The sequence below is a fragment of the Struthio camelus genome, chromosome 5 (genome assembly GCF_040807025.1).
Source record: "Struthio camelus isolate bStrCam1 chromosome 5, bStrCam1.hap1, whole genome shotgun sequence".
Lineage (NCBI taxonomy): Eukaryota > Metazoa > Chordata > Aves > Struthioniformes > Struthionidae > Struthio > Struthio camelus.
Genome location: NC_090946.1, coordinates 22137250 through 22163778, shown reverse-complemented (window position 1 = coordinate 22163778; position 26529 = coordinate 22137250). Strand labels below are relative to the sequence as shown.

Below are 26529 nucleotides of genomic sequence, written 5' to 3'. Positions count from 1 at the left end.
ATACAAACAGGAAGATATTACTTTGCAGACTGGAAATTGAGTATGTATCTTAACATTCTGAAAAGTGACTCATGATAGAGGATATCAATTTTTGGTTATGTACCTTGAAATACATTAAGACGATAAAACTTTCAGAAAGTCCTGGGCACCTACTTGTTTCATAGTGAGCAGCCAATATGAATGGTTTTGTATTTGTTTTTAGTACTGTGCAAATTGCAAAATATACTACTGTCAAACAGACATTCCTCTTACTGAAATAGCTATCTCACTGTTAACTATATACAATACTCAGCTAGCATGTTATTTAGATTAGTTTCAGCCAAAGTTCTCTTCCTACCACTAAAGCACAACATTCACTTAATTTGTTTAGGGTCTTATCCGAAAGTCACTTTTATATAAAGTAATACACACAATATCATACATATAACATAACAGCATACAAAGTATGCCTTGATACTGCTTCCTTATCAATAATTACCAGTCCTCACCCAGGTATATAGCTTTTGCTTTTCTAACATAGCTTACTACTGAAGCAATATGTATTTTTAATGCTAATCAGACTCATTATGTTTTTCTTCAATATATATTGAACCGGAGTTTTAAAGCTGGGTTTCTAAGTACCATTTCTGACCACTCAAATGAGCATCTCTGTGCCCAGAGTAGGTGTTTGTTGAGTGTGTCTCAACTGAACAAAACATTTTGATATGCAATTAAAAAATTAAAGTCTGAAAATTAATCTATTCTTTAATCAAACTCTCACCTCTCAACAGTCACACTGAAATTATTAAGATTATAGGAAAGGTGAGGCTACTTAGCTGAAACTACTCTTCTTTGAGATATGTTGAGTATGTAGGCTTGTTTATGGTGTCACCAGGTTGGACAGTTTTTATCCTCAGCGGTATTCATGACGGCACACATAGATCCCTCTTCTCCATGCAGTGGCAAAAAAGAAAACAGTGTTCCTTCCTACCTTACAGTCTGAGAATTCCCAAGATGGGTAGACATCTATGTACAGATAACATATCTTGAAGAAAGTTTTTACAAGTGAGCGACCTTTCTCTCTAAATCTGTGTTTACATTCACATTATATGCGACTTCCAGCAGTAAATGAAAAGAACTAATAAAAGAGAGATTGAAGGACATCTGACCGAGTCTCTGTTTGACTCAAGGCTGAAGAACAACTCTTAATGATTTGTAAAAATGCGAGTACAAACCTAGACAGAGATTTGTAGATCTCAGTGACAGAAATGTTCTACAGAAAAACCACTGATATTTCCTGAGACTGAGTAAAATAAGCTTTGGCAGATATATCCACCTTTGTCAGTTTGTAACAAGCTTTAACATCCTATCCAGCAAAACAACCTTCACATCAAAACTGCTTGTCTCCTGTATCTGTTGTCAACACAAATGGTCAGAGGGGCAGTGGGGGAAGGTTCTCTTGAACCACCTAGTCTGATCAAAGTAAAATAAAATTTATTCTGACATCCAGGGTATGCACAATGTTTTCGTTATGTGCAATGTTTCAGTCCTGGATACATGCTGTTTGGACAAGTACCTATACTAGTAAGTTAACAGCCTGGTCAAAGTAAAGCCCTGCATTTACCATAAGAAGGAATTTGGGATGAGGGCTAAGAGTTACTTTAGCTTTAAGGAAGTCAACTAGAAAGTCTGCTTTTACTGAGAATTAAAACAACATTCACATAGCTAGGGTCTCAAAAGTGTTCAGACAGAGAGGAAACAACTACTACTACTACTGAATACAGTTCTACTGAAAAACTAGTTCATCAAGGAGATGAAAAATATTACCAAATCCTTCAAGATAGAATTACTGTAGTGTCAGCAAAAACAAAGTAACTATCAGCCTAAAAGTGCAGGGCTGAAATATCCGTCAAACAGATTGAGCTGATAAAGGAACCCAGATTCATCCAGGAAATTGTGTAAAATTCCAGACAACGAGGCCAAGGAAAGGAAAATTGACTTTTGTGTGCATCATGTTGCTGGCCAAATAAATTTGCCTTTCATTTTTTCTACTATTAATCAGGCTGTTTCGCTGAAGGACAAATAAATGTTCTCCGGGTATTAGGAAAAAAAAAAAACAGACTCAATAATGTGGGATAGAGAAGTTGAAATCTTGATGTCAAATCTGCCTTACAGTCATCCTTAAGAGATCCTGGTATGAAGGCAATGGCTTGGGGCGCTGTACTGAAAGGCCCAACAGATTCTGGTATTAGTGCAGATTCTGAAATCAGTGCTACCTGAATCAGCCAACTTGAGCTATTAAGATGATTATCATTATTCTGTTTTATCTTCCAAACTGCTCTGAAGATAAGAAGAGGAGAACATGTGTGGTTGAAATTAATGCATCTTTCTCCCTTAACGGTTGATAGAAAAGGGGTCTAGAAGATATTCTGGTCCTAGAGTAAAAAGAGTGGCATTTCCTACTAACATGCAAGGAAAGAGTCATTCTTGGTTAACTGTGTTCTTGAAAAAGAGTCTCTAGAATATTGTCCTGAATTTCCCGCTTGTGATATATATGCTTGAAATGACCTAGCCTGTTTTCTAACATGTTCAAGAACCTGGGCAGACTGCTGCGAGAAACATCTGAGGCCTGATATACTATATTGCTCAGGAGGACAGCATAGCTCCAAGATTCTCAGGCCACCCAAGAACAACTTCTAGCTAGGAAAGCAATTATCTGCTACCAAGACCTTGCATAATGGGCACTTAGAAGAAATCTCCAATAATAATATTGCCCAGACGCAGCCACCAAAAGAGTCAGTACTTCTTGAGGCAAAACTTCACTGAAGAACCAAGCTATTCCCTACCACTCTGGCATGTATTGGGTGCTCATGCTTGCATTTGGTATGACCTTCCAGCTCACATTCCTTTGTAATGTATAATGCCTGTTCAGAATGGATGCTAAAGATCTCTTCCTTTATAATTGTTTTACTCTGGGAACAAAGGAGCCAAGAAAATTGCCAAAGAAATGAGGAGGAGGTGAATGAACAGGCTGTCCTCTCTACTGTGTCAAGTGAGGCTTGCAGGATAATTCTAGATGACATATGACCCTCATTAGTATGTCAAACTTCTGGCAAAAACTTTGAGGCAGTAATCTGACAAAGGTCACCAAATTATCAAAGATCTTCTGAATATAGTTTGAGAAGAACACTAAGAAGTTCCAAACGCAGAACTGAACTGAGGCTGAAGAGCCAGGACTATCAGCAATATCAACAGAAGACAAAGCCCAAACTGCAACAGCTTGTGTCAGGCCCCTCTCCGGAAAATAGGCAGCATGATCAGCTGCAGGTATGACAAGCATCTCCCATTGCCACATGGTCATGGAGCTGGTGCACTCCCAAGGTCTTGCTCAGGACTCAGAGGATCAGATATAGGGTACTGTCTTTGTCTGGAGTGCATCCATTCCACTTGAACAGAGTTATTTGAATGCTCAATAAATTAAAAAAAAAAAAAAAGACAGCTCAGTTCGTGGTCAATGTTATCCTAGTAGTTATGATAAAATAAGATACATGCTTTTTATCTAACTTGGAGCTGATATAACTCTTCTTTTCCAAATCTAAATAATATTTGATCATGACAGACTTTCAGGTCCCAAAACACCTTCCAGATTTTTTTCCACACCTCCCCAAACTCCTACGTATGTTAAACAATCACAACAGAAATTAGTATGGAAGAGTACAAATGACATTGCAAGTACATGATGCAGTAAGAAATGTGTTAATGATGTAAACTCAAATGAAGATTTCCCTGATACGATGTTTGAGCTAGGTGTATTAAGCATCCGTCATTACTACCTAGTTTATGCTAATTTGAGCCTAAGCACAGAGATATGATAATGCAAACTTCCCAGTTCCATTGACCAACTCTGGTAAAACACATTGCTGTATGTAATTCTCTTTCAAAGTCCTTTCCTCGGGATGTAGTTTGTTACTTCAAACACAAAACCTTCAAAGCAACATAAGAACACTACTAATTGCGTTGCCTTTGTGTTTATTGGTCAATTATTATTCTTTCACTATGAGAAATATCAAGCAGGTGCACAACTGATTGCTTCTGCACCATTACTTTGTACCCAAGTATGTTGGGCACATTTTAGCTATAAATAAGCACATAAAATTTGGTCAACTGCAAATAATAGTCTTCCATTACCTACAGATTGAGAATTTTCAAAACTTCCGTAACGTACTCTCATTTTTGCTTACATAGCCAATTAAGACATATTTCTTAAAAGGAGGGAGGGAGAGCTTTTTATGATTGACTAATCTTTGGGTAAGCCTCAAAACGATTAGCTGTATTTCCTAAAGGCTCCTATTTACTCTTAGTCATGAAGAGTATAACCTGTGAAAAATGAATATCCTGGAAATATTTAAGTACATTTTCATGTCCAATCGTTCATCCTCCTCTTATTGCAACCTAATTCCTAAAGGTAATAAGCGCTAGTTTTGAGCGTAAAACAGTTAAACTTACTGATCAAGTGACGTATCTGTTCCTTTCTCTTGTCAAACTGCTCAGTCTGCTTTACCAACTTCTATTTACCTTTGACAACTAGATACAATCCCTCAATGTTTAGAAATAACCATGTGGTACCATTATAAGACAAGAGTAAACAAAACCAGCACAGCCCATCACAATGACAAAAGCATTTCAAGTCTTGGGGTGCAGTTTCTGATATGGTAAATTCAGGCTCTGAGTTACCTTAAGCCCCGAGTAAGCAATGGATATGCTGCTTTCAATAAGCTGTGAATGATGAAAAGGAGTGGGAGCTTCAGTTAAAGTGCAGAGTGGGTTAGTAACGTATGACAATTGTACACAGCACTGATTATAAATGCTAAAATGTTTCTATTGATTATACAGAAAGAGAAGTAACTTTTAGCTAAAGATGTAGATTTTAAAATAAATAGGCAAGGTTACAGAGAAATCAGAGTGCTTTCACTGCATTTCGTAACTTTGTGGATAATTTGTAAGGCCCAGGTTGTGCATGATGAACAACTTGGTCTTCATAAATATTTAAAAAAAAACCCAACACTCAGTTGGGTGCAGTGCTTAGGTTTCAGAGGACAGACATTAAACACACAGAACCACAGAATGGTTGAGGTTGGAAGGGACCTCTGGAGATCATCCAGTCCAACCTCCCTGCTCAAGCAGGGTCCTCTAGAGCATATTGCCCAGGATCGCATCCAGGCGGGTTTTGAACATCTCCAGCGAAGGAGACTCCACCACCTCTCTGGGCAACCCGTTCCAGTGCTCTGTCACACATATATTTATTATTTTAAACCAGACAATTTCTGTCTCCAACACACAATTTATTCCTGCCTGGTTTTCAGAAAGCTGAATTCCTTCCGTAGTTAGAAGGACAAAAGACTTCCATATCAATAAGCAAGTTAGCTTAATTGCATAATCAGGCTATTTTTTAATCTCATGTTCAATATTCCTTCCCCCTACAAAGTTACTAAGTCATCCTTACAAGACACTGTTATTATTTCTCCTCCTTTTATGAGGAAAATGTGGCACTTACATGTTATTTCCAGAGATTCATTTACATAGATTCTTCTACTAGACTAACATTATCTTGAATACCAAAATCAAATTTATTTCCAAATATTTTAGAGTTCAATATAAGAAGATTTATGATGATCTCTGCATGTTTAGTATTCCAGATAGTATCATTTTAGCATTCAAGAGATAAGATACTGTACATATTTCCACACAGTAACTGTCAAGTCACTATGATCCAGATATCTGCAGCCTAATACTTCAATTCAAAGAGTACATTTTTATTTAATTATGAACAAAACAAATAGTGAATATGTTTACTATTTTCTTTTAGGCCCAAGCTGTTACTTAATGCTCTCTTATGGCAAGTATAGCGTATGATGAGCCTATGAATATATTAAGGACTATAATGATTTCACAAACATAGCTGAATGAAATAATACAGCCAAACAGAATAGTTGAGTGTACAGTCAAGCTCATGCCAAAATACAGGCCAGACCCTGAGAGGTATAACTCAGCACAGTTTCTTTACTAAGTTGTTTTCTGCATGCTGACAATCTAATGTAATTTCAGGTACTTAATTGAATTCAAATCAATTTTAATTAATTTAAGGATCTATCTTCATGATTTAGGGTGAATAAAATGGATAGGAAATAAGAGAAGCTGATCGAATAATTCAGCTCACTTTTTTTCCTTCTCTCTCCAACAAATGACTTGACTTGGATTGATTTTGATCTTTATGAGAATATATTTATGAATCCGATACTCATGTTTTAAGTCAGACTTCTTTGGAAAACTGATCCAGCTGGCTAGTTAGTTTTAATCTTTAGCACTACTAATGAGCAGATTTCATGAAATGCCTCTATTTAAGTTCAAGACAGAAATTTCAATTAACAAGTTAAGGAATGAATCACCACAGAAATATTACTACACATTTCTAGGTTTAATTTTACTAGATTGGTAGATTTTATAATTAAAAGATGATTCATAAAATAAATAAAATTTTATAGAGAGATGATATATATCAAGAAAGTCACCTATTTTGTGTTTTTTATTACTCTTCAATTTTGCTTATATAAGACGACAAATTGTACTTGAGTAATCAGTTTTGAAAAAGTAAAATCTGGCAAAATTTCATAGCTGACAAATACTTGGGTTTTTACTGTCAAAACATTATGCTATCCCACTGTTCTCCAGATGAGCGCACGTAAAAAAGCAGCACCATGTATAATTATGTGACTGTGTTGTCAGCACATGAGCATCAATAGGTTCTGCTGGTAAAGTGTTATAAACCATTTTGTAAAGACGATTTCACCTTTAAACTGGGAATGACAGTATGACCAAAACACATTTCAGCTGTAGTGGGAAATATTATTATGTGTTGGTCAATTGGAGAATTGTTCAAGTTTGTTCAGATTAGGGGGCTGACTGCTGAGATTTAAAAAAGAAAGTGGTGAAAGTATCCAGATACAGTACCAGAAGCAAGCTTGCTTCTTCTCTTAATAAAATCAAAAATACAGGCCCCAGAAGAAAACTTTTGAGGCTAGATAAAGCTTTGGGTCCTTCTAGTTTCTTAAGAGTCAAGGTCATTGCACTGATGTCACCTCTGATATTTTCTGATTCAGGAAGTGCGAAATCTCATGTAATAATGGTATGTTGCACCATCTCCGGATATCTAGCGCTTTCACCTATGCTTTTTAAATGACAAGTGCTATATCCAGCAGAGATATCTTATCATACAAGGAACATTCTTTTTCACTGTTCCTTTCCTTCCAGCTTTCTTCATCATGTGCCTCTTCTGACAAATCAAATGAAAAGATGTAATTTGCTGTAACTTGGTATTTTCTCTCGTATAACAAAGATCATCATTTTGACTTAGTGTGTGCTATTTACCATTCAAACTGAGTGCTTTGCTTACTAAGGAATGCAATTGGACCTGTGTCTCTTTTCCACCCTTAAACATGCCAAATATGTCAACATCCCCTCTTGCAGGTGCAGTGACAACACGCATAGTAAATACACTTCCACAAGAAGCCTCTTCTCTTGTATTTTCTGGGGTGGGGAAGGTCTTCACTTAATAGATACATCTCAGTATCCTGAAATCACTTGCTTCCATTACATCTGGTTGCCTATGAACTACGGCAGATCTCTCTCTAGACCTCTAAAACTCAAGACACATAAATATCCTATTAGCGATATCAGCCCTGTAACAGATATTCTAGGATGCCCCTGCTTTAAAAGGATAGCACATTACACACAAATAAATTTGATATCATCCAGATAGCACTAATTACAGTATGAATATCATCCAGGTAACTGATAGACCATGAGAAGGTAAATCAGCACAAACTGAACACATTCTTGTATTCAGGCATGCTTGAGCCTCTAGTTGCAATCACTCAGTGAGCTGGGGCATGTGTTTCTAGAGAAAAAACAGAGAGAGCAGCCACAACATTTGCCTCAGTACAAATGTATAACAGTAATACATAATACTGGCATTTCTCCAAGTATTCATTCCAGTTTGGTTACGCCTTCTGTTTTCCCTAAGCGAACCACACTTGCATGTGTGTTTGTTTGGAGGTGTACTATTTCTTTTGTTTTCTTCACTAAATGATTATGGTTGTTATAATGTAATTTATTTATTCAAACAACTGATGTAAAACTGATATCAAAGTCAGAGGTATACATAAACTGTTACTGTCTGCACAACCTTAACTGTCTTTATATTATTTTACTAATTAATTTCTCAAAGGAGCTGTAATATTTAAAAACAAAATAATGAAATATCTTAATCAATGACATATATCTACACTTTCACAAAGCTTTTCAAAACTATATTTACAATACATTAGGAATTCATCCAAATGTATTGTTCACATGCAATTTACAAAACGTATGGCAACAGCCTGGTCCACCTCTCTTGACGATTACAGCCTATAGACATTAACTTCCTCATGGATACAAACAGAAGAAAAAACAGATATGTAATGACACATTAGCTTCAACACAAAATATGTGCTGTGTTCCCGCCCTTTTATCCACACTCTACACTACACTAGTAGTCAGGTAGTAGAAACCGGTTCCTAGAACAAGGCATCAATTTACCAGTTCTTCAATTATATACAGGAATTTATATGCAAATTATCTTAGGTTATGATTAGAAAGCCAAGTTTTTTAAATCAAATATCTGGTTTAAATGTCTTATTTCCAATCGCAAAGGCCACTTTGTTTAAAAACCTTCACACACGTAAATCTATTATTAAAACTAAAGCACAACTCCAATAGATGCAGTTTGGCTAACACAACAGTTCAGACCTCAGGAAAGCTATTAACCATATCTTGAGACAGTTTTGTCACAGAAATACACAAAAAGGAGAAGCTGGAAAGTACTGGTTTCTCCCATGGTTTCCTGAAAAATTACATTGTGAAAGCACCTAGAGGTCCTCTCACTTCCAAGTTAGGCATCATAATGTTCATGTCTTTCCCCTTGTAAAAAAGATTATAGTCCTAGCACATATATTCACAATTAGATCTAACTATTATTACTTTGCTGAATGCAGTGTGGAAGCCTTCAAAAGATACTTGAAAGAGGGCTTCCTAGATTTTCATTTAGCTTTGTGTGCTGCTACAAGAGAAATCACAAAATGGCTTCCTGAAGAGGTGAAGATTTGGACAACTGTGTCCAATACTATTAGAGAATCAGATGGAAAAGTTTTCTCATAATGAGAAACTGATCAGAATCATGGGACTAAATTAGGAAGGAGACTACAAGGAAGGATCGATCAAGTTTGTATTTGATATGTTGTCTCCTCTTCTTCCAAACAGGAACGTAGACGTGAAATCCATAGCAGTTTTGAACAAGAGCTCATCCCTGGACATACCAAGATTACAGGCCATATAATAACCATTAACAAAGCATCGGCAAAAATATTTGGCCATGCAGGCAGAAGGGAATGATTACAACTTAGAAATATGCAGGTGGATGTGGTAAGATTTTTGACATGCTCTGGATGCGTGGGTCAAAGGAGAGAAATAGGCCAAAGGAGATGCCAAGATCACAGTCTTGGGTGAAAAGAGTCACGGTTATACTGTCTATTCTTTCTAATGACTGTATTTTGCAATGAAGAATAGACAACAAAAACAATAACTTCATATTTTGAAATATTATAGCCCAAAGTTTATTTAGAAACTTACCAAATAGCAACTGATGGCACTTGCTAGTGCATACATGCAATAGCATCAATAACCATTGTTATACAGATGCAAGCGTTATATCATATGATACCTTAAGAATCAAACAAAAATCACTAACCTACCTATTTTCTTGCATTAATAAAACTGGAAGGTGACCAAAAAAAGAGAAAAGCTACATTACCCTGAAATTAATTCCTTCATTCCAATTTAAATAAAATACCTTTTATTATTTATTGCAATGTTTTCTGTATTTGTTTAAGGAATATTGACCCAGCACTGGTAATTGACAGGGTATTTATTTATTCTTAAAATGATTCTGCTACAAGAAGAAATTATTTAGTTAATATTCTTTTAATAGATGCTACTCAAACCAAGATCATGACTAGAAACTGTCCATGACTAGATTGTGAACTTGTCAGGACAGGGACCTAGTCATAGTTACATCCTTTTATAACAGAATATGCTAGAAATGGTATCATTAGGAAATAAGGGTGCTACTACAAAACAATTATGTTACCATAACATTTTGAAATGAATTGTGAATACATTTCTTCAGGGTGTTTCTTCCACAGACATACTACCGAAAAAAAAAAGCTAATTATTTCATGATAAATGATCTGAAAACAAATAAATAGGGAGGTAGTAAAGTGTGCTAATATTATTGTTATTCAGGGTAGTAAAAACAAAGCTGTTTGAAAAGAGCTCTACATCGCCTCACAATCCCGAGTGCACAGGCAATAAAAAGGAAGATGAAATTTAACGTAGATAATCATAAGGCACATGTGGAAAAAATTCTAGACCTACCTATAAAACTATCTAGCAGGCGTAGCTGTTAACACTCAGGAAAGAGAGCTGGGAGCTATATAGTTAGTCCTAACAACAGCTCAGTGCTTAACCTGCTTCTGTGCTCCCCTAACAAAATAAAACAAAACAAACAGATGACAAGAATTACCAGGGAAGAAGATAGTGGATAATGAGATGGAAGACATTATTTTGACCCAGCATAAATCCACCTGCTCTTATATCCTTACAACTCTGTGTAACTCCTGGTCTCCCGACCTCCAAAAGGATATAGTGGTGCTAAAAAGTACAAAAAAGTTGAGGAGAACCACATGAGAATAATTAAAAGGACTAAAACTCCTCAGCTTGGAAAAGATATGACTGAGGGAAGATACAAAATCATGAACTAAAGGGAGAAGGTGACTAGGGAGCAACCATTCATTGTTTCTTCCAATACAAGAAGAACACCAAATGAAGCAGCTAGCAAGGGCAAAACCAAAAAAGAACTGTTTCACACAATGCATAGTAAAATTGTGTAACTCCTTTCCCTAGTATATTGCAGATGCCAAAAGCCTATGTGGATTAAAAAAAAGAGAGAGAGAGAGATTGAGGAAACTCATGGAATAAAAATCTACTGAGGGCTGTTAAGAATAAGGCACCATTTCTGATTCAGAAAATGCTAAACCCACAGACTGATGCATTCAAGCTATGCAGTGTTCAAGGTCTTTTGATGCCTTATCCTTATAATCTTCCTTAGGCACTCTCTACTGCTCAGTGCTGCAGACAGACATATATACACTCAGATGTGATATGTTTATGAAGATTACACTATAGCTGAACTCAATAGAATCTAAAAATGAAGGAGCTATGCATAATAGCAAGATATGCCCCAGCCATATAAACGTCTACATATACACTTGGTTGTGGTCCAAGTGATGTTAATAACACGTGAATAAAAGTAAATGCAAGAATACAATTTTGAAAGGAAATGCTGGGGGAAAAAAAATCACATTTCCTCTTTTGAAAATCAGTTTTCAACAAGGATTCCACACAATTATATTGGCAGTGAGCCACAGCGGAATTTCTTTTTTGAGATGGGGGAGGGAGGGCAGCAGAAGAGAGCGTAGGGGTATTTCTAACAGAGAAGGGTTTGTAACAACTTCAGAGCTCCATCAATTGGATTTACCTTTTTAAAAAAATAAATCATTACTCATTTCCAATCTCTTATGCACAGAAGTTATTTGGTTTGTCACTCCATACTGTATTTTGTGTCAGTAATAATGCTAGATGAGTTATGCATCTTATCAACTTTTAGGCCCATATGCTGCAGCACTGCTTCCTGTTACACTATAAATTCCCCAGAGAGAGTACTTAACTGCTATTTAAATGCAGCAACATGTACCAACACTACTAAGTCATCTCAAGAATTCCTTATTTCAATATACCAAAGAAAAAGTGTAATCAGTGACTTACCTGATCTGATTTCTAAACCCTGAAACAGTGCAATATTAAGTGAAAATAAGCCTAATTTATTTAGGTAATGAGATGCCTACACAGAGAGGTAAAATCAGAATTTCAAAAGTACAAGCAATTACTTACAAAAAAAAAAACAGGATGAATGAACATAGGCATTTTTTCAGAAGCCCTTTGGCTGCCTATTTTCGCTGACAACAGTCTAAACACTTTCAATAGTCTGGTGCCAAATGATTATTTTGACCCATTCCAAAGGGATTATCTGTGCAAATAATCAAACCTCGTGTAGCAATGTGGTCTAATCTGTAAACACAGTTAACAAAGACCGAATAAAGGTGTAGAAAATTACTCTAATCCATACTTACTTTTTATGTATTTTAAAAAAAAAAAAAGAGAGATAATCCTTAAAGTGAAAATACGTTGATATTCTTTATATGTGCATTTCAAAGACATTTGGCAACTTTTCCGTAGTAGCTCAAAACAGAAAACAAGGACCAAAAAAAACCCCCAAAAGCAAAAACCAAAAAACCCAACCACCTTTAAGAACGGCTCAGCTTTTCTGACCAAACCTCTCAACTGTTTGATCAGCTGTCCCTGCCCCTAACTAACTTCAGCGCAGGCCAGGACGGTGCTCGGAGTGCTCCTACCTCCGCGGCCTCGCGGGGGGCAGGCCCGGGGCGGCCGCCGGCACGTAAGTCGCCGGTGTTGGGTGGTGGTTTTTGGTTTTTTAATCTATATACGTAAACAGATACACACACACACGAAGTTGCTCACCGCCCAGCATTCCCCCGCTCCCCGCGGGGCGCGGCGGGCCGTTAAACGGGCGGGGCTGCGGGGGGCGCTCTCCCCAACGGCCGCCCTTGGGGGTGGGGCGGGGCCGGAGGGGGCGCGTGGCGCGCGGGAAGGAGACGGCGGCGGAGCAGCGGCGCTAGCGCCTCACGCCCCGCTCCCCCCGCGGCCGTTGGGGAGCCCCGCGCGAGGAGCGGCGCGCGCCGCCCTCCCCTCCCCCCTGCGCGCTCGGCGGGAGCGACCGCTACCGGGTGGCCGTTAGCGCGCAGCCGTTAGCGCGCGGCCGTTGCCCAGGCGCGTGCCGTGCGCAGCTGCGCGAGGGCAGGGCAGGGCGGGCGGGCGAGCGGTGGTTGACTGACTGACTGACTGACTGGCCGACTGACTGAGGGCTGTTCCTCGCCGCACTTCCTCCCCCCGCGCCGGGGTTTTGCCAGCGGCTGCTGCTGGCGGTGAGCGCTGGGAGGCGACAGTGAGACCCTCTGGCTGGATCCGTTCGCGGGGGGAGAGGGAGAGACTTTTACCTTTTCTCTCTTTTCGCGTCTTTACCCACCATGCTCTGGACGCTGCCGCCCGGGGGGAAGAAGCCGCGGCTCAGCCCGGCGCCTTTCTCCTGAGGAGATGAGGGAGGCACGGCCGGGCAGGAGCTAGCGCCACCCGCTCCTTTCCCCCGTCCTCCCCTTTCGCGTTTCCCCGACCACCATGAGGGCAGAGAGAGAAGCCGCCACCGCGGCCGCCTCCCACCACGGACCCAGCAAGCTCGCGCAGCGCTACCAGCAGCCGGACGGCGCGGCGGCTGCTCCCCTGCCTCTCTCCGGCGGCGGCCCGGAGAGCTTGCGGAACGGCTACGTGAAGAGCTGCGCGACCCCTCTGAGGCAGGACCCCCCGAAAAGCTTCCTCTCTCTGCTACTGCTCCCCGCCGCCGCCGCTGCCTCCTCCTCTCGGGCTCTCCTCAGCCTGGGCGCCCTGGCTGCAGTCGTCCTCTCGCTGCTGGCCTTTCAGGGCAGGGGCAGCGCCGGGGGCCAGCAGGACGGGAGCAGCTGCCTCAGCCCCCGGCCGCTGCGCGCCCTGCTGTGCTTGTCCCGCTGCCTCAGCCCCCTCTTCAGCATCGCCTGTGCCTTCTTCTTCCTCACCTGCCGCCTGGCCCGGGACAAGCGCGGGGAACACGGCGGCGGCACGACCCGCTGGTGGCTGCTGGCGCTGCCCGTTTGCTGTTTCTCGGGGGACTTCGTGGCGCTGCAGTGGCTGCTGCGTGCGGAGGGGCGCGAAGAGGAGTCCCAGGACCCCGCCGAGCTGCAGACGGTTGCAGGCAGGCTCTTGACAATGCTGGGCTCGGTGGCAGCGCTGACCCTGCTGCAGAGCTCCCTGAAGCTGCGGCGGAGTCTTCTGATCTTAGTCTTCTCCAGCCTGGTCTGGCTGGTGTCGTTCACCAGCCTTAACTCGCTCCCCCCAGCCCTCAGACCGCTGTTGGCCGGCTTGGTCGGGGTGGCAGGCTGCCTCTTGGCGCTCTGCGGCTGGGAGCGCGGCATCTTCTCGGCTCAGAGCCGAGGAGCACACCAGCAGCACCACCACCCGCGGCTCCCCGGCGTGGAGGAAAAAGTGCCTGTGATCAGACCCAGGAGGAGATCTAGCTGCGTATCCTTAGGGGAAACTTCGGCCAGCTACTATGGCAGCTGCAAAATGTATAGGAGACCCTCGTTGCCTTGCATTTCCAGAGAGCAGGTAGGTTTCTCCAAAACTGGAGGGAGAAACTTTTCTGAGGAATGATGAGCGCCGCTTGCTTTTCCTAACTTCTGTATATGTATATGCTGGATGTCTGCTAACTGTCAAACTCCTGTTAAAGGAATAGAGGAATACATTAGTTTCTTAGCGTACGTTAGTTCCTCAACGTAATTCTGCAGAATCGGTATTATCCTTTGTTTCTGTATAGGAGCTAAATCATGATAATATATTTGCAGTAGGACGGAGTGCTGACTCGCTCTTCGTACAATCCTAAGTATTTAACAGTTGTCTTATTCCTTTAAAAAAAACCAACACCTTCGGCTATCAGCTACCTTATTATTTTGATTGTTTCTTTCCCAAAGCCCACCTCCTCCGCTTCTGGCAGACTTTACGGGAGAAAGAAATCTCAGCTTTCTAGTTGCACGGCACTTCAGTTTCTTCTTCCCACTTTCTATCGACAAAACGATTGCCAAGTGCTAAAGAAAAATCAGATTTTGAGGGATATTATTTACCAGTTTTTGGCGATGTTTGAGCGGTGGTTGTCCTTCTGCCTTGCAGATTACTGTCTCCCGTTTCTCTCTTTCCCGCAAACCCTTCTCTTCTTCACTCTAAATAAGTTAACGTTAAGTTTCGGTTGATTTGATTTAAGAAACTTCTTTTTACTGAAGAGAGAGAACTGTTCAGCAGAGTCTGGAAAGATGCCCGAAACATTCAGTTTTCTTGAATGGAACTCTGTTGGTTTCTACCTCGTGGAAAACTTTTCAATGAGTCTTGTGTTTTTTGTAGTGCAAACCCCCGTGTGGGGTTGAGTTTGTTTATATTTGGGAAATCGCACGTGAACTCCAGGAACATCAAGTTGTATTGCCGATGCAATTGGTCCGAGGCTGCTGGAAGTGGATAATCAGCCCGTTATAGGAGGGAGAGTAAGGGGAGTGTTTCTAATAAACGTGCAAGTGAACGGTTTCTGTGAAGTGATTGTTGCTGCAGAATCCCCCATCTACTTCTGTTGTGGCTGAAATTCATGGATCCTAGATGAAATTCTCGAATTCTGCTTTAACAGATATTCTGTAATACACCTCTTGTGATTGCCATGCAATAGCTCTGAGGAAATACGAGGTGAATCTGAAACAATGGAGTAGTTTTCGAGTGTTTCTTCCCTGGCATTTGTACTTTAGAATAACCCACCAGTAATTGTTTTTTTACCTAAAACGTTAAAGTGCAAGTATACAGAAATAACTCGTTCAATACATTTTTAATTATTAAATACCTACTATGAAATAAACATTAAAATATTTTAATACTAGTTAAGATATATGGGGCATATTGTATAATAATTTACTATCTACTTCTAGATAGTAAATGTTCTCTTTGTCTCATGGTCACCTGCGATGTATTAAACAAATCAGATAATATGATAACGACTTTAACGACTTTCTAGTCTAGAGAATAGAAGATATTTGTTCTTATGCAAGTTACTAAATGCTTCCTTCGGTATTCAGCTCACTTCCTAAAAGCATGTGTGTATTTCAAGTTAAGGCATTGATTATTCTTTAAGAAATACTATAAATGTCAACCATAACTAAATACCTGGATTTTACTGAGTGTACTTAAATCATATGTGTTCATAGTAAAATGTAACTCTTATGGTAGACATCCAGAATTTGGTGTCTTCATTATCACTGGAAGTAAATAGAAACAAGAAAGAGATCTTCAGTTTTCTATTTTCCTAACAGTCTGTTATGCTTTACAGTAAATATTTGTGCTTTATTATGCAAAGTTTAAATGGGCTTCATAGATGTATGTTCTATACAATAGTTTGTGGGTGATTTTGTAAGAATAATACAGTTTAAATCCTCTGATTTCCTGTCTCACTTGGAGAGAGATCAGACGTTGCAGAGCTGATTAAAATGTCAACTGTTTGTGTGTGAGGAGAGAAGTAAACATACGTTGTGCAACTTTATTTGAATAAACACTAAAAGCTTTTTATATTATGTCCTTGAAACAGAAGGAATGTATGCACTTAATGCTCTTCAGAGAGCATTTGTTATGTTAATTTTCTTTAAACATCGATTGCATATTTTGCCGATCTTTATACAATATTGTAATGATTTTCTCAATATTAATGTTTAGCCATAGTGAGCTTAATGAGCATTGTTAGAAAGATCAGTAGAATACAAGGAATGTGTTGTAAGTCCACTAGGACATTAATGTTTTGGTAAATGAGAGCTAAGTTACTATGGTAAATGTACTTGATGTATTTTATGTGGTTATTAATGTGCATTGAATCTCTACAAGCAGGAGCAAGTAAAAACAGAAAGATAGATACAGCTTTGAGTTACTCTCAGGGAAAAGTAGGGAAATTGACCATAAGTTTTCAGTTACTTGTTGATTTGAAATTATGCCTGACTCTGTCTCGTTAAATACTATGAGCAAATAATTACATTGGGCTGACTGTTTTTTTCACTAATTAGCTTAAGACAATAGTTATAAGATATCTGCATGCAGGGTGGGGAGATGGACACAGGAAGTAGTTCCATGTATATGCAACCAGTAGTGCGCGCATTGGAATCAGATGGAGCTGTCACTCTTTTCTGGGATAGAGGTGAAAACAGGCCCTATGAGCATGATCCTGTAAAAGCTTTCTGATCTGAGCAATCAATATGCTAAATATTTGAAGCATTGCTTTCTGTAGTTGGACAGATATGGCAACTATAATGCTGAAAAGTTGCTAAGTTGAATTACCTTTGTTCTTACCTTTTCTATGAAATTGGCACTTGCTTTAGCCATCAGCCTACAACTTCATGCTATGTGTCGTTTTTCTGCAGTACCTGTCGCTAACAATGTAGTTCAGAGGGGAAAAGTCTATTATATATTTACATTTTTATGTAGGTATATCTAAACGCCATTGTGAAAATATGTGAATGCCAATACATATAGATCAGAGTGTTGTATGGCTAAAATTAAAACAAAAAATTATGCAGGTGCTATTTTTTTTTTTGAACTCTACTGCATTAACGCTTCCTTTAACATGCAGGTGAACAGGTATCTGAGAAAGAGTATGTGTAGGAACTCCTACATAGGAATTTAGATGAGTCAAAGTATTTTATAATATGCATATTTTTCCTTGCAGAAAGAATAGGCCTTCCTGATTTTTATATGTGAGGTATGTGTCCAAAACAGTCTATAAACAGAGCTGCCTTTTCTTTTTCCTAGCTATCTGACTTACTGTTGAAATGTGTAGGAATGCTGGCATAGTTCATGGATAACACTTTCATGTTGCATTCTGTTAGCTATAGGAAGAATTGTCATGTGATTAGGCTGTTAGATTAACCCTAGATCTCCCCAGTTTCAATTCCTAGCTATCTTGTACCTTTTGTGGATTACCTTAGGCAGATCGGGCCTCAATTAGAGTCTTAAGTATTTATGTAACTTCAAATTAATACAATTCTTCATTTGCTTAGGCAATCTATATCTGTTCCTGCTTCCTGTTTGTGAAACAAATACTTCAGCAGTCTTAAGTACTCAGGCTTTAAGCTTTCTAGTGCAGAAGCTACCTGTTACTTTGTTATTTTTATAATATCTGTGGTTCACAGAAAATGACAAAGGATGTTACTAGGGAGGCTGAGCACAATGAAGAATTATATTAGCTAAGCTTAGCTTAACCTGGTTTTTAGATTATCTAAAACTTAATTTTTTTTGTTTTGTTTTGGACAGAAGAAGTAGGTGAGAAGTAAAGAAAAGTGTTTGGAAATCAGCGTAGCAAAGGGGCTTGAATGTTTTTGGAGGTGTGGTTAACCTGGAAATAAGTAGAGGGAGAAAGGAAGGACATCAAAGACAACTGATGCGGAAATGCTGGACAAATCTGGAGGGAGGGTGAGGGTTACTCCTTTGTTACAGGAGTGACCAGAGTGACAGGAGGGAAGGAGTGGAGAAGCTGAGGGAGGAGAAGATTCCAAGGACAGAGTGATTAACTATGTCAAATGGAACTAACAGGATAAAGTACTCATTTTCACCTTTGACTAGGAAGACATTTAAACTTCTGCAAGAAAATTGTAGAGATTAGGAAAAAAGGTTCACATGAGAGTGTCTAGAATGACAGTGGAATAGAATATGTCCAGACTCTGGTTTGTGAACAGTAGGTTCTGTGAGGTTAAATATGAAAGAAGAGAGAGTTCACCAGGGGTCAGGTAGGAAAAGCGTAATCTACCAACATAATCTATTTGTGCATATGTATATGCCTGCTAGTATCATCCTAATAATTGAACTTGACCAGCTGAACTGGTTGAATATGATGGGCTTAGAAGTTTCAAATATATCAAATCCTAGCAAGTTTTATGAAAAAAGATAAGTAGGAAGAGAAGAGGAACCCCAGAGAGGGTGCCCCTACAGAGGGCAAGTCTGCAGTGCGAGCTGAACTCTGAGAATCCACGACTCCCTCATGTCATGAGCGAGTACCAGAACTGCATGGAAAAATTTCTGTTAAAGCCTGTGCCTTATTTGACTTTTGTTAGGAAGTGAATTTTTAAAACTTTTTTTTTCCTCCTATTTTTGTTTTCTGAGCCCTAACAAGTGAAGCTATTGGATCTGGTGCTCATAAAATACTTGTTGAAGATGGAAGAGTAAATCTCATGCTTCTATGGAAAGCAAAGAATAAGAGAGAGGGAAATTGGGAAATGTAATCTTTCCCATCACAGATGGAAAAACTTGTGGAGGACAGCAGGTGAGAAGCTTCTGGCTTGTGAATGAGAAGGGAGGGCAAACCACAGGAGGCCAAGGTTATAAAGTATTTTGTTGGGATCTCTCACCCATTTTTTCTAGGATAAAACTATGGGAAGAGAGAGCTGAAGAAATAGTTTGAGATGAGAGTCAAGGGGAAAAGGAGAAGTTGAGTTTCAATGTGACTTTTTCACTGGGAGAAATAGAAACGTTTAGCAAGATGGAAAGATTTAACAGAATACATTAAAAAAAAAAAAAAAAAGATGACTTTTCTGCCACCCAGGCTTGAAATAGGCAGGAGAGACTTTGTAATGTCTGAGGGAATGCTAGCAAAGCATAAAAAGAGTCAATAACTTCAAGGATCCAGTGGAACCAAAAGAAAATTAGAAACTTCCAAACAGATAGGAATCACCAATGCTAAGAAGTCATGTGGTAGCATGACATAAGCTGATGGATGACGGTGTTTGGGAAGGGGGAAAGTCACAAAAGCAGATCAGAGATCTGTCTTTAAGGAAGACCTAATTAACTGCATGGCCTTTTTGGTGAGTGTGAGGAAAATGAGGTGTTTCAGGAACTAGAGATTGCATACCAGTAAATGACTATTAAAATGAAAGTACAGTTTCCAGAAGCAGTCTTATGCTTGAAAATGGATCATACTACTTTGGAAAAGGACATAATTCATATAAATACGGGCAGCTGCTGACCTGGAGTATGCTTTGATGTGTTTCTTTTCTCGTGAGCCATCCCTACATTTTCATAGCTTTTTAATTTACCGTGCTCCTTTGAAGCAAGTGTAAAATTACTGGGAGAGGGATAAAAGAGGGCACAGATGTTTAAGTAATCTTTGTATGTGTCTCTGTTTATCCGGTACCTCAATGTTTATGAAGTCCAGCGCTGCCCTGCCCAACCTTTTTGACTAGCAGTGCTAATCTCTCTTTGTATAAGATAAATGGAAAAAGCTGACCGTTACTTCCAGGTGAATGACTGAGTGCTAACCCTGTTAAGTTTTCTTATCCAGTATTGAGTTGCCAACCTTAATGCTCCTTTGTGCAAACTCATATATCTTCACTAAGTTAAAGGCATATTTGGAGCAGATGTTCCATTTGTTGTTCACTTGATAAATAAAAACTTATTTTATGCAATGTGAACATTATCTTTTCCTTAGATAATTTCCTTTTTTGTAAGATACTCAAGATACCATAGAAGATGTACCATGTGCAGTTGTACTTTGATGCTTTGGGTCTGTTTTTGAGAGATCATGCTTCTTCTGTGAGGAATGTTCCAGGGGGTTTTGGTATGTATTAGCAGTATATGTACATTGGTTTAGCTATATCCATGCTGCTAATAAGAATTGATAAATGTAGATGTGGTTTAATTTCAGGTGAATACTTTAGTTACACCCAAACCACCCCAAGTGCTTTTTTTTTTTTTTCCCCCCCCCCCTCTCTGGAGGAATTGTGCCAATGCTAGGTGCTTCTGTTAGCAAACCTGTGTCACATCTGCCTATTTATATTTACAGTCAATATAGTTTTATCAGCAGAAGTTCATAATAGAGACTAAAGTCTTCTGGAAGTGAGTGAAACTTAAGGTTTGCAGAGAAAAGTTTTATCAGTTTACTGAGATAACAGTTTAGCTTATGACTCCTTGCATAGGCACTATGAACCTTGTATTGGAGTGCCTCTTTTAACCTTCATTATTGGTCGTGTTGCATTTTCTTTTAAATTAGATTAAACACTTTTAACACAATGGGAGCTGAACTAAAGCCTAAAAAGGACATTCTTATCCTAGACTGTATAGTTACACTAGACTGTCTGTATCTTTAGCACGATTTCTGTTCCAACGTGACCTAAAATTAAAGGCCTATATTTAGATTTAGTGTCTCTAAAAGTCTTTTCCTTTTTGTTTTTCTTAGAGTCAGTTTAATGTTACAGATTCAATCACAGATTATTTTCAGATCAGTTTTATTTCCTAAACATGGTTAGGTGCTATTTGCTACTTCAAGAGTATAATTTTGTTCTTTCTGTCTGGCAGATTTTCCTAAAGGAATTCTAAATTTCTGGGTACTCTTAAGTTACAGTATTAGATAAGAAATACAGTTTTAAAAATGGATATCGGTGAGCTTTTCTAGTACTGTTGATTCTTCAGAACAGCTTATATCCTTTCATGCAAATTGCTGATACTGGTTTTTTAGTGTTTGATCACTGATGATGAGATATCTAAGGATCAGTGGTTATCTTCTACCTGAAAGATGCATGGTGGCCAAGGAACCTTATGGCACGTACTCTTTACAAAAGTGGATGTCCTCCTGGTAGCTAAGCTTGTAACTTTGGAAGGGATAGACAAGAAATGACTTTTTGTGAGCTTTTTCTGCAGCAGGGATTGTGTTTTTTTTTGTGTTTATAGGACATCATTAATAGTTAATAAAATTCGGTGTCATATTTGTGTTTTAATGATACTAACTTTAAAAAGAAAATGCATTTGAGAGAAGTCTTATGTGATTATTTTCTTCATTAATATCTGCACTAGCCTCAGTTGCATTTGATTTGCCATCTATACAGCATAATGCAAAAATGCATTCACAAGTTTTTTGATATCCGCTCTTGCAGTTCCACAGTGTCTCACACGTTTTCATTCCCTTAGAGTTATCCTCCCTACCTAATTTGAACACCAGTTTCAGTTGATTTAAGCTACATTTTCGTAGATACAAGCAGCTAAGGTCTTATGTGTGAGTAGTAGGGGAGGGAAATCTGTGTTCAAACTTAAAGGTATGATTAGGACACTGAAAATGTTTTAATCCTGCTGTGGCTGTGAAATGCCATCTGCTCTGACACTGAATGAATTAGCTCAGACTGGAAGAAGTAAAGCCGCATTAGCACATTTTTCCACTTGACTAGTTGGACTGTCTGAGCAGCAGGCTTTACTTTGCCCAGGTAGAGATGTATGTTGATCTGGGTTATACCACTTTCACTGAGAGAATCTGTACAAAAATGCATTTAACTGTTTAAAGAATCTGTACAAAAATACATTTAACAGAGGTTTATCTGCTGTGTATTGTTGTTTGTAGACCAGGTTAAATAAATACATAGATGAACTATGTGAGGGGCTCTTGTTCTTCTTCACATGCCAGTATAGGACAGAGTTAAGATGTGAAATGCACTGCAAGAAAAAACAAACAAATCTGTGCTGTGCACGCCATGTATGTTCTTTTTTTTTGTCCTTGTTTTAACTAACTCTGCTTTTGGGGGGAGCGTAGTATCTATTTGAGATCATTGAAACAAGCTTGCAAAGGAAGTTTCAAATGAAATTTGCATTGAGAGAATTTCAATTGACTATGCACATAGATATTTATCTAGGCATTCAGTTGCCTGTTTCCTTTTTAATAGTAAAAAGTCAAATAATGTTACTTATGATCTGTCTAATGAATAAAGAAGTGTAATATGTCTATATAAAGCTGAGTGATTAAAATCCTCTACGTGACAGCATTTGTGCTGTTATGGCACAGCACAGTTGAAGTATTTTGATTTACAAGCATTTATAAATTTATTGTATGTTCAGATAGAAAACCATTAATTAGAATATATATCAAAGTTTGTTTTTTGTTTTTCTGTAGAAGAATTCTTTTCATGCTTGTAGTAATTTTGAAAATCTAACTCTTTTTTTTCCCTTGGAGCTTCTGATTGGAACAACTTTGTCTAAGCAAAAAGGTTTTGAAACAGTTTTTGTGTTAATGACCAGTCTTTTTATTGTGGCTTGTGTTTGCTTATTTTTCATAACTGACAGATGTTTGTTCAATGCTGAAGAATAATATTTTTAGAGCAACTTGAAAATAATTGGTTTGCAGGTGGCTTTCGGTGATGTCAAGATGAGAGTAAGAAACCATAAGTAGATGAACAGGGGTCCGGTTCGATGAGTAGATGAACAATAGATGCTGGCTATTGCTTTTAAGGGTAGCCTGTGTTTTCAGACCCTCTGAGACAGTGGTAGTTATTTCAAAGTCTTATGTGAAATGTTCTCAAGATTGAAGTAGTGTTTCAGTTCCTGTGTGAAGGATAAAAATTCTTACGAAGAGTACAAATCAGAAAACATTTAAAGACCTTAAACTTCAAACTCAGTCTTGTTAAAACTGAATGAAACTTTGTGCTTACATATGACATTTGTGCAACCCATTATTAAGATTACTAAAGATAAAACTTCAGGACAAATTTAAGTAGAAACTAATGTTCAATCTGTACATGTGAAACTGCCAACTTGTTTTTGTTTTAATTTATGTTTAGGAAAGTAGCTTACAACTTGGAAAAGTTTTATGCTGTGTTTTATATAAAGTAAAGAGATGCAATCTTGGCATTAACTGCAAATTCAGTATTACTTTAGCAGTGGGCCTATAACACTTCTCCTTTAAGTAATACAGGTATATAGTTGTTGTTATTTTTTAAATAAGACTAGCTGCTGTTAACATCTTGTTGCTAAAGATTTGTAAGTCTTCTATACTTGCCTTAACAGATTCTAGGTAGCTTCCTACCAGAGTGTCAGCACAGCATTTTAGCTTTCAAGTGGAAAAGAACATGTGCTTTACACTGTTTAAGGAATTAGATTATAGTTCTTACTTGTCAAAAATTCACTAGGTTTGATGTAATTTATAACTGTAGCTCTCTAGAGCAGGTGTTAACAATCTCAAATGAATGCAGCATTAAAGCTGTGTTCCTTCCTGGCTAGTGGTGGGCAGGATTGGTGCCTTCTTAGTCACACGTTTAAGTATTTGGGCCTTCAAAATACAAGATAAAGGATTTTCCAGAAGATTAGTATTAAATAATAATTGCTTTCTTGCTTGTCTTTCTCTTTTGAAATCTAATTTTTTTTCTCCTTTCCTGTCCTTAGCCGTTCCTAACTTTAAAATTACTTTAACGTCCCTTCTTACCAATGTAGTCTTTATATTTCTGTTTTACAAGATCAGTAATGTAATTGGATTCAAAATGATGAGTAACTTTCACCAAAGATATAAAAATGCGCTGAAAAAGTGATGTTTCACTTTTTTTGAAGCATATCAACCAAATTATTGTTTTTAAAAACTTACTCCTTTAGAACGTTTGGTAACATATAATTTATAAAGTAAAATAATTAAATATTTCTTTAGCATTTATAACAAAAATGTTTCTAGAATCTCATACTTGAATACCAAATAAATGTCTATTACTGAAAAATGACACACAATTCATCTGCATTTGAAAAGACACGTACGTTTATCGTTGACATACTTATACAAACCTCATTATTTTTCTTGGTGTATATATAATATTATAATTTTGTATGACTTTTTTCTTTTTTCCATTTTGTTCTTTTAGTTCTACATGTTAGATGCAAGGCATTTGCTCACTTGCTTCATTCTCCATAAGCATGTACCTGTTACCTGCTCAAATTTATTTGTAAGGTCTGGGCTCTTAGTGTGTAGACATTTCTAGTTAGCAGCCTATTCTTTGTGACCTACAGAGAATCTATAAAAGCTGAGAACAATTCTCTGTTTGTTTGCTTCTTGGATAGAGAGGGCAAAGGTTTTCTAGTTATATTTTATTTTATTTCACTTGGAGAAGACTCAGGCTTTAGCCATCTTGCTTGTTTGGCATAACACTTTCCAATTGTAAGCAAGTGGGGAGGGAGAAATGGGATTAATGTTAGCTCCAGTGCTGTATTTATTAGCATGAGTAGGTAGCTGGCTAATGATAAAGGGGAGTAAACTGTGCATCAAAAACAGATGCAAAACACCTTACTGCATTTCTTCTCCATACTTACGCAAAGCAATAGGAAAGCGCTGAACGATTTATATCCTTAAAAGTACCTTCCTGGAATATTAGAGTCCTATTAAAGAAAAAAAAAAAACAACTTTGCCTGATCTTTGTATTACTGCAGTTCATATATTACTTCAGTTGAAGTATTTCATTCTGCTTACAGCTTGGGTTACAATAGGATCAACAGAGGCAGAGGAAAGTCTTCTATCCTGCTGTCTTGAGTCTTATTTGCCTCCATAGGCAATCAAACTAGACTTTTGCAGAGCTTTTGAGGAAAATTCTGAACTTTATTTCCAGTTTCTGAGTAATGCGTTTGACTCAGCATGTCTGTTAGTTTCCCAGCTGTGTCCCAGGTCTGTCACTTCCTTCCTATCAACTCTGCTACATGTCATGATGTTCTGCAGTGGTACTCTTGCAGATTTCATGAAGAGGGGTAAGCCAAGAAAAGCCAGAGACAAAAAGAAGGGTGTGTTTCTTGCCTCTGTCTTGACATGAGTGTCATTTGGGAGTTCATTTAGCTGTATCCATAAAGCTAAATCTTCTTTTCACATCCCAGTCAGAGTATACCAAGAGGCAGAGCTGGAGGAAAAAGTGTATGTCTAGTAGATTGCATAGTTAGTCAATTCTTATAAAGCAGACAACAATTCTGACTGTTTGATATTTGAATAGGCTTTCAAGCCTTGCATAGAGGCTATCCCTCTATACAAGATGGCTTTATTATATATCAATTAAATGTTAGGTCATTTGATACCTATGTTCATATTTAGATGTGAGCATTTTTAGTGCCTTCAGACAGAGCTTGTCTGTGGATGTTCATCCACTTCTTGGTTCTAGTCCAGATATATTAAAAATATTTTTGTCAAAGACCTCCTCAGCAACCATTATCTATTCTGGTTTTGGGTAATCTGCCTGAGCCTTGAACTACATACCAAAAGTCATCACATGGCCAAGCACCGCAAACCTATACCCTAGAGAGCCAGAAGAAGGAGATTACTATCAACAGTTCACAGACTGGAGAAGAGGTTTTTTTCAGGACTCCCTGATCCATAGTTGAGTAGAGTTGAGATGGGAAGCATCTAGATCTAGGGTAACCTAACACCATCAGTCTCGCTAGTCTCTGTTGGCCTGCTTTTCTCTCCCACAGGTTACTCAACGTACCTCATGTCATCACAACTTTTCTGCCTGTCATTGCCTCTGCATTCCTGAAACTCTTTGATCTCTCTGGAATTCAATAATCAGGTACCAGACTACTTTGTGTGTATTTTCTTAGCTGGTTTTGCATTCAACTGAGGAAAATTTTCTTTACCAATAGACTGCTTCTCCCTGTTACTGCAAGTTTTCTTCTTCTCTGGTTGCCATTCCTGCCTACTATACTGGTACTGCAAAAGCAGAACAAAGGGAAATGCTGGTGTATGGGAAGAATCTAAAAAAGTGATGCAGTAGAAAACTATACTAACAGAGTAGAAAAGTCTGCTGATTGAAACACCTCCATTTAGAGGAAAAATATCAGAGATGCTAACAACAAGTTAATTGCTAACTAAACCAGAGCATTGATTATATCATATAA

At 38.5% G+C, this 26529-nt stretch overlaps 2 protein-coding genes across 6 annotated transcripts in view; one reads left to right on the top strand and one right to left on the bottom strand.

Annotated features, from left to right (window-relative positions):
- The window catches only part of PSMA1 (proteasome 20S subunit alpha 1), a 31124-nt gene extending 18256 nt beyond the window's left edge, over positions 1–12868 (bottom strand). The window contains exon 1 of one of the 4 annotated variants that reach the window (XM_068944964.1): positions 12733–12868. The gene's annotated coding sequence lies outside the window, so the exon portion shown is untranslated. Of the gene's footprint in view, positions 1–12323 lie in introns of all 4 variants that reach the window. The other 3 variants (XM_068944963.1, XM_068944960.1, XM_068944961.1) reach the window with 3 other exon arrangements.
- A 91-nt stretch (positions 12869–12959) lies between these two features.
- The window catches only part of PDE3B (phosphodiesterase 3B), a 95770-nt gene continuing 82200 nt past the window's right edge, over positions 12960–26529 (top strand). The window contains exon 1 of one of the 2 annotated variants that reach the window (XM_009684736.2): positions 12960–14466. In XM_009684736.2, the coding sequence (XP_009683031.2) occupies positions 13447–14466 (1020 nt within the window). In that variant the 5' untranslated portion in view covers positions 12960–13446. The remainder of the gene's footprint in view (positions 14467–26529) is intronic. The other variant, XM_068944957.1, reaches the window with a different exon arrangement.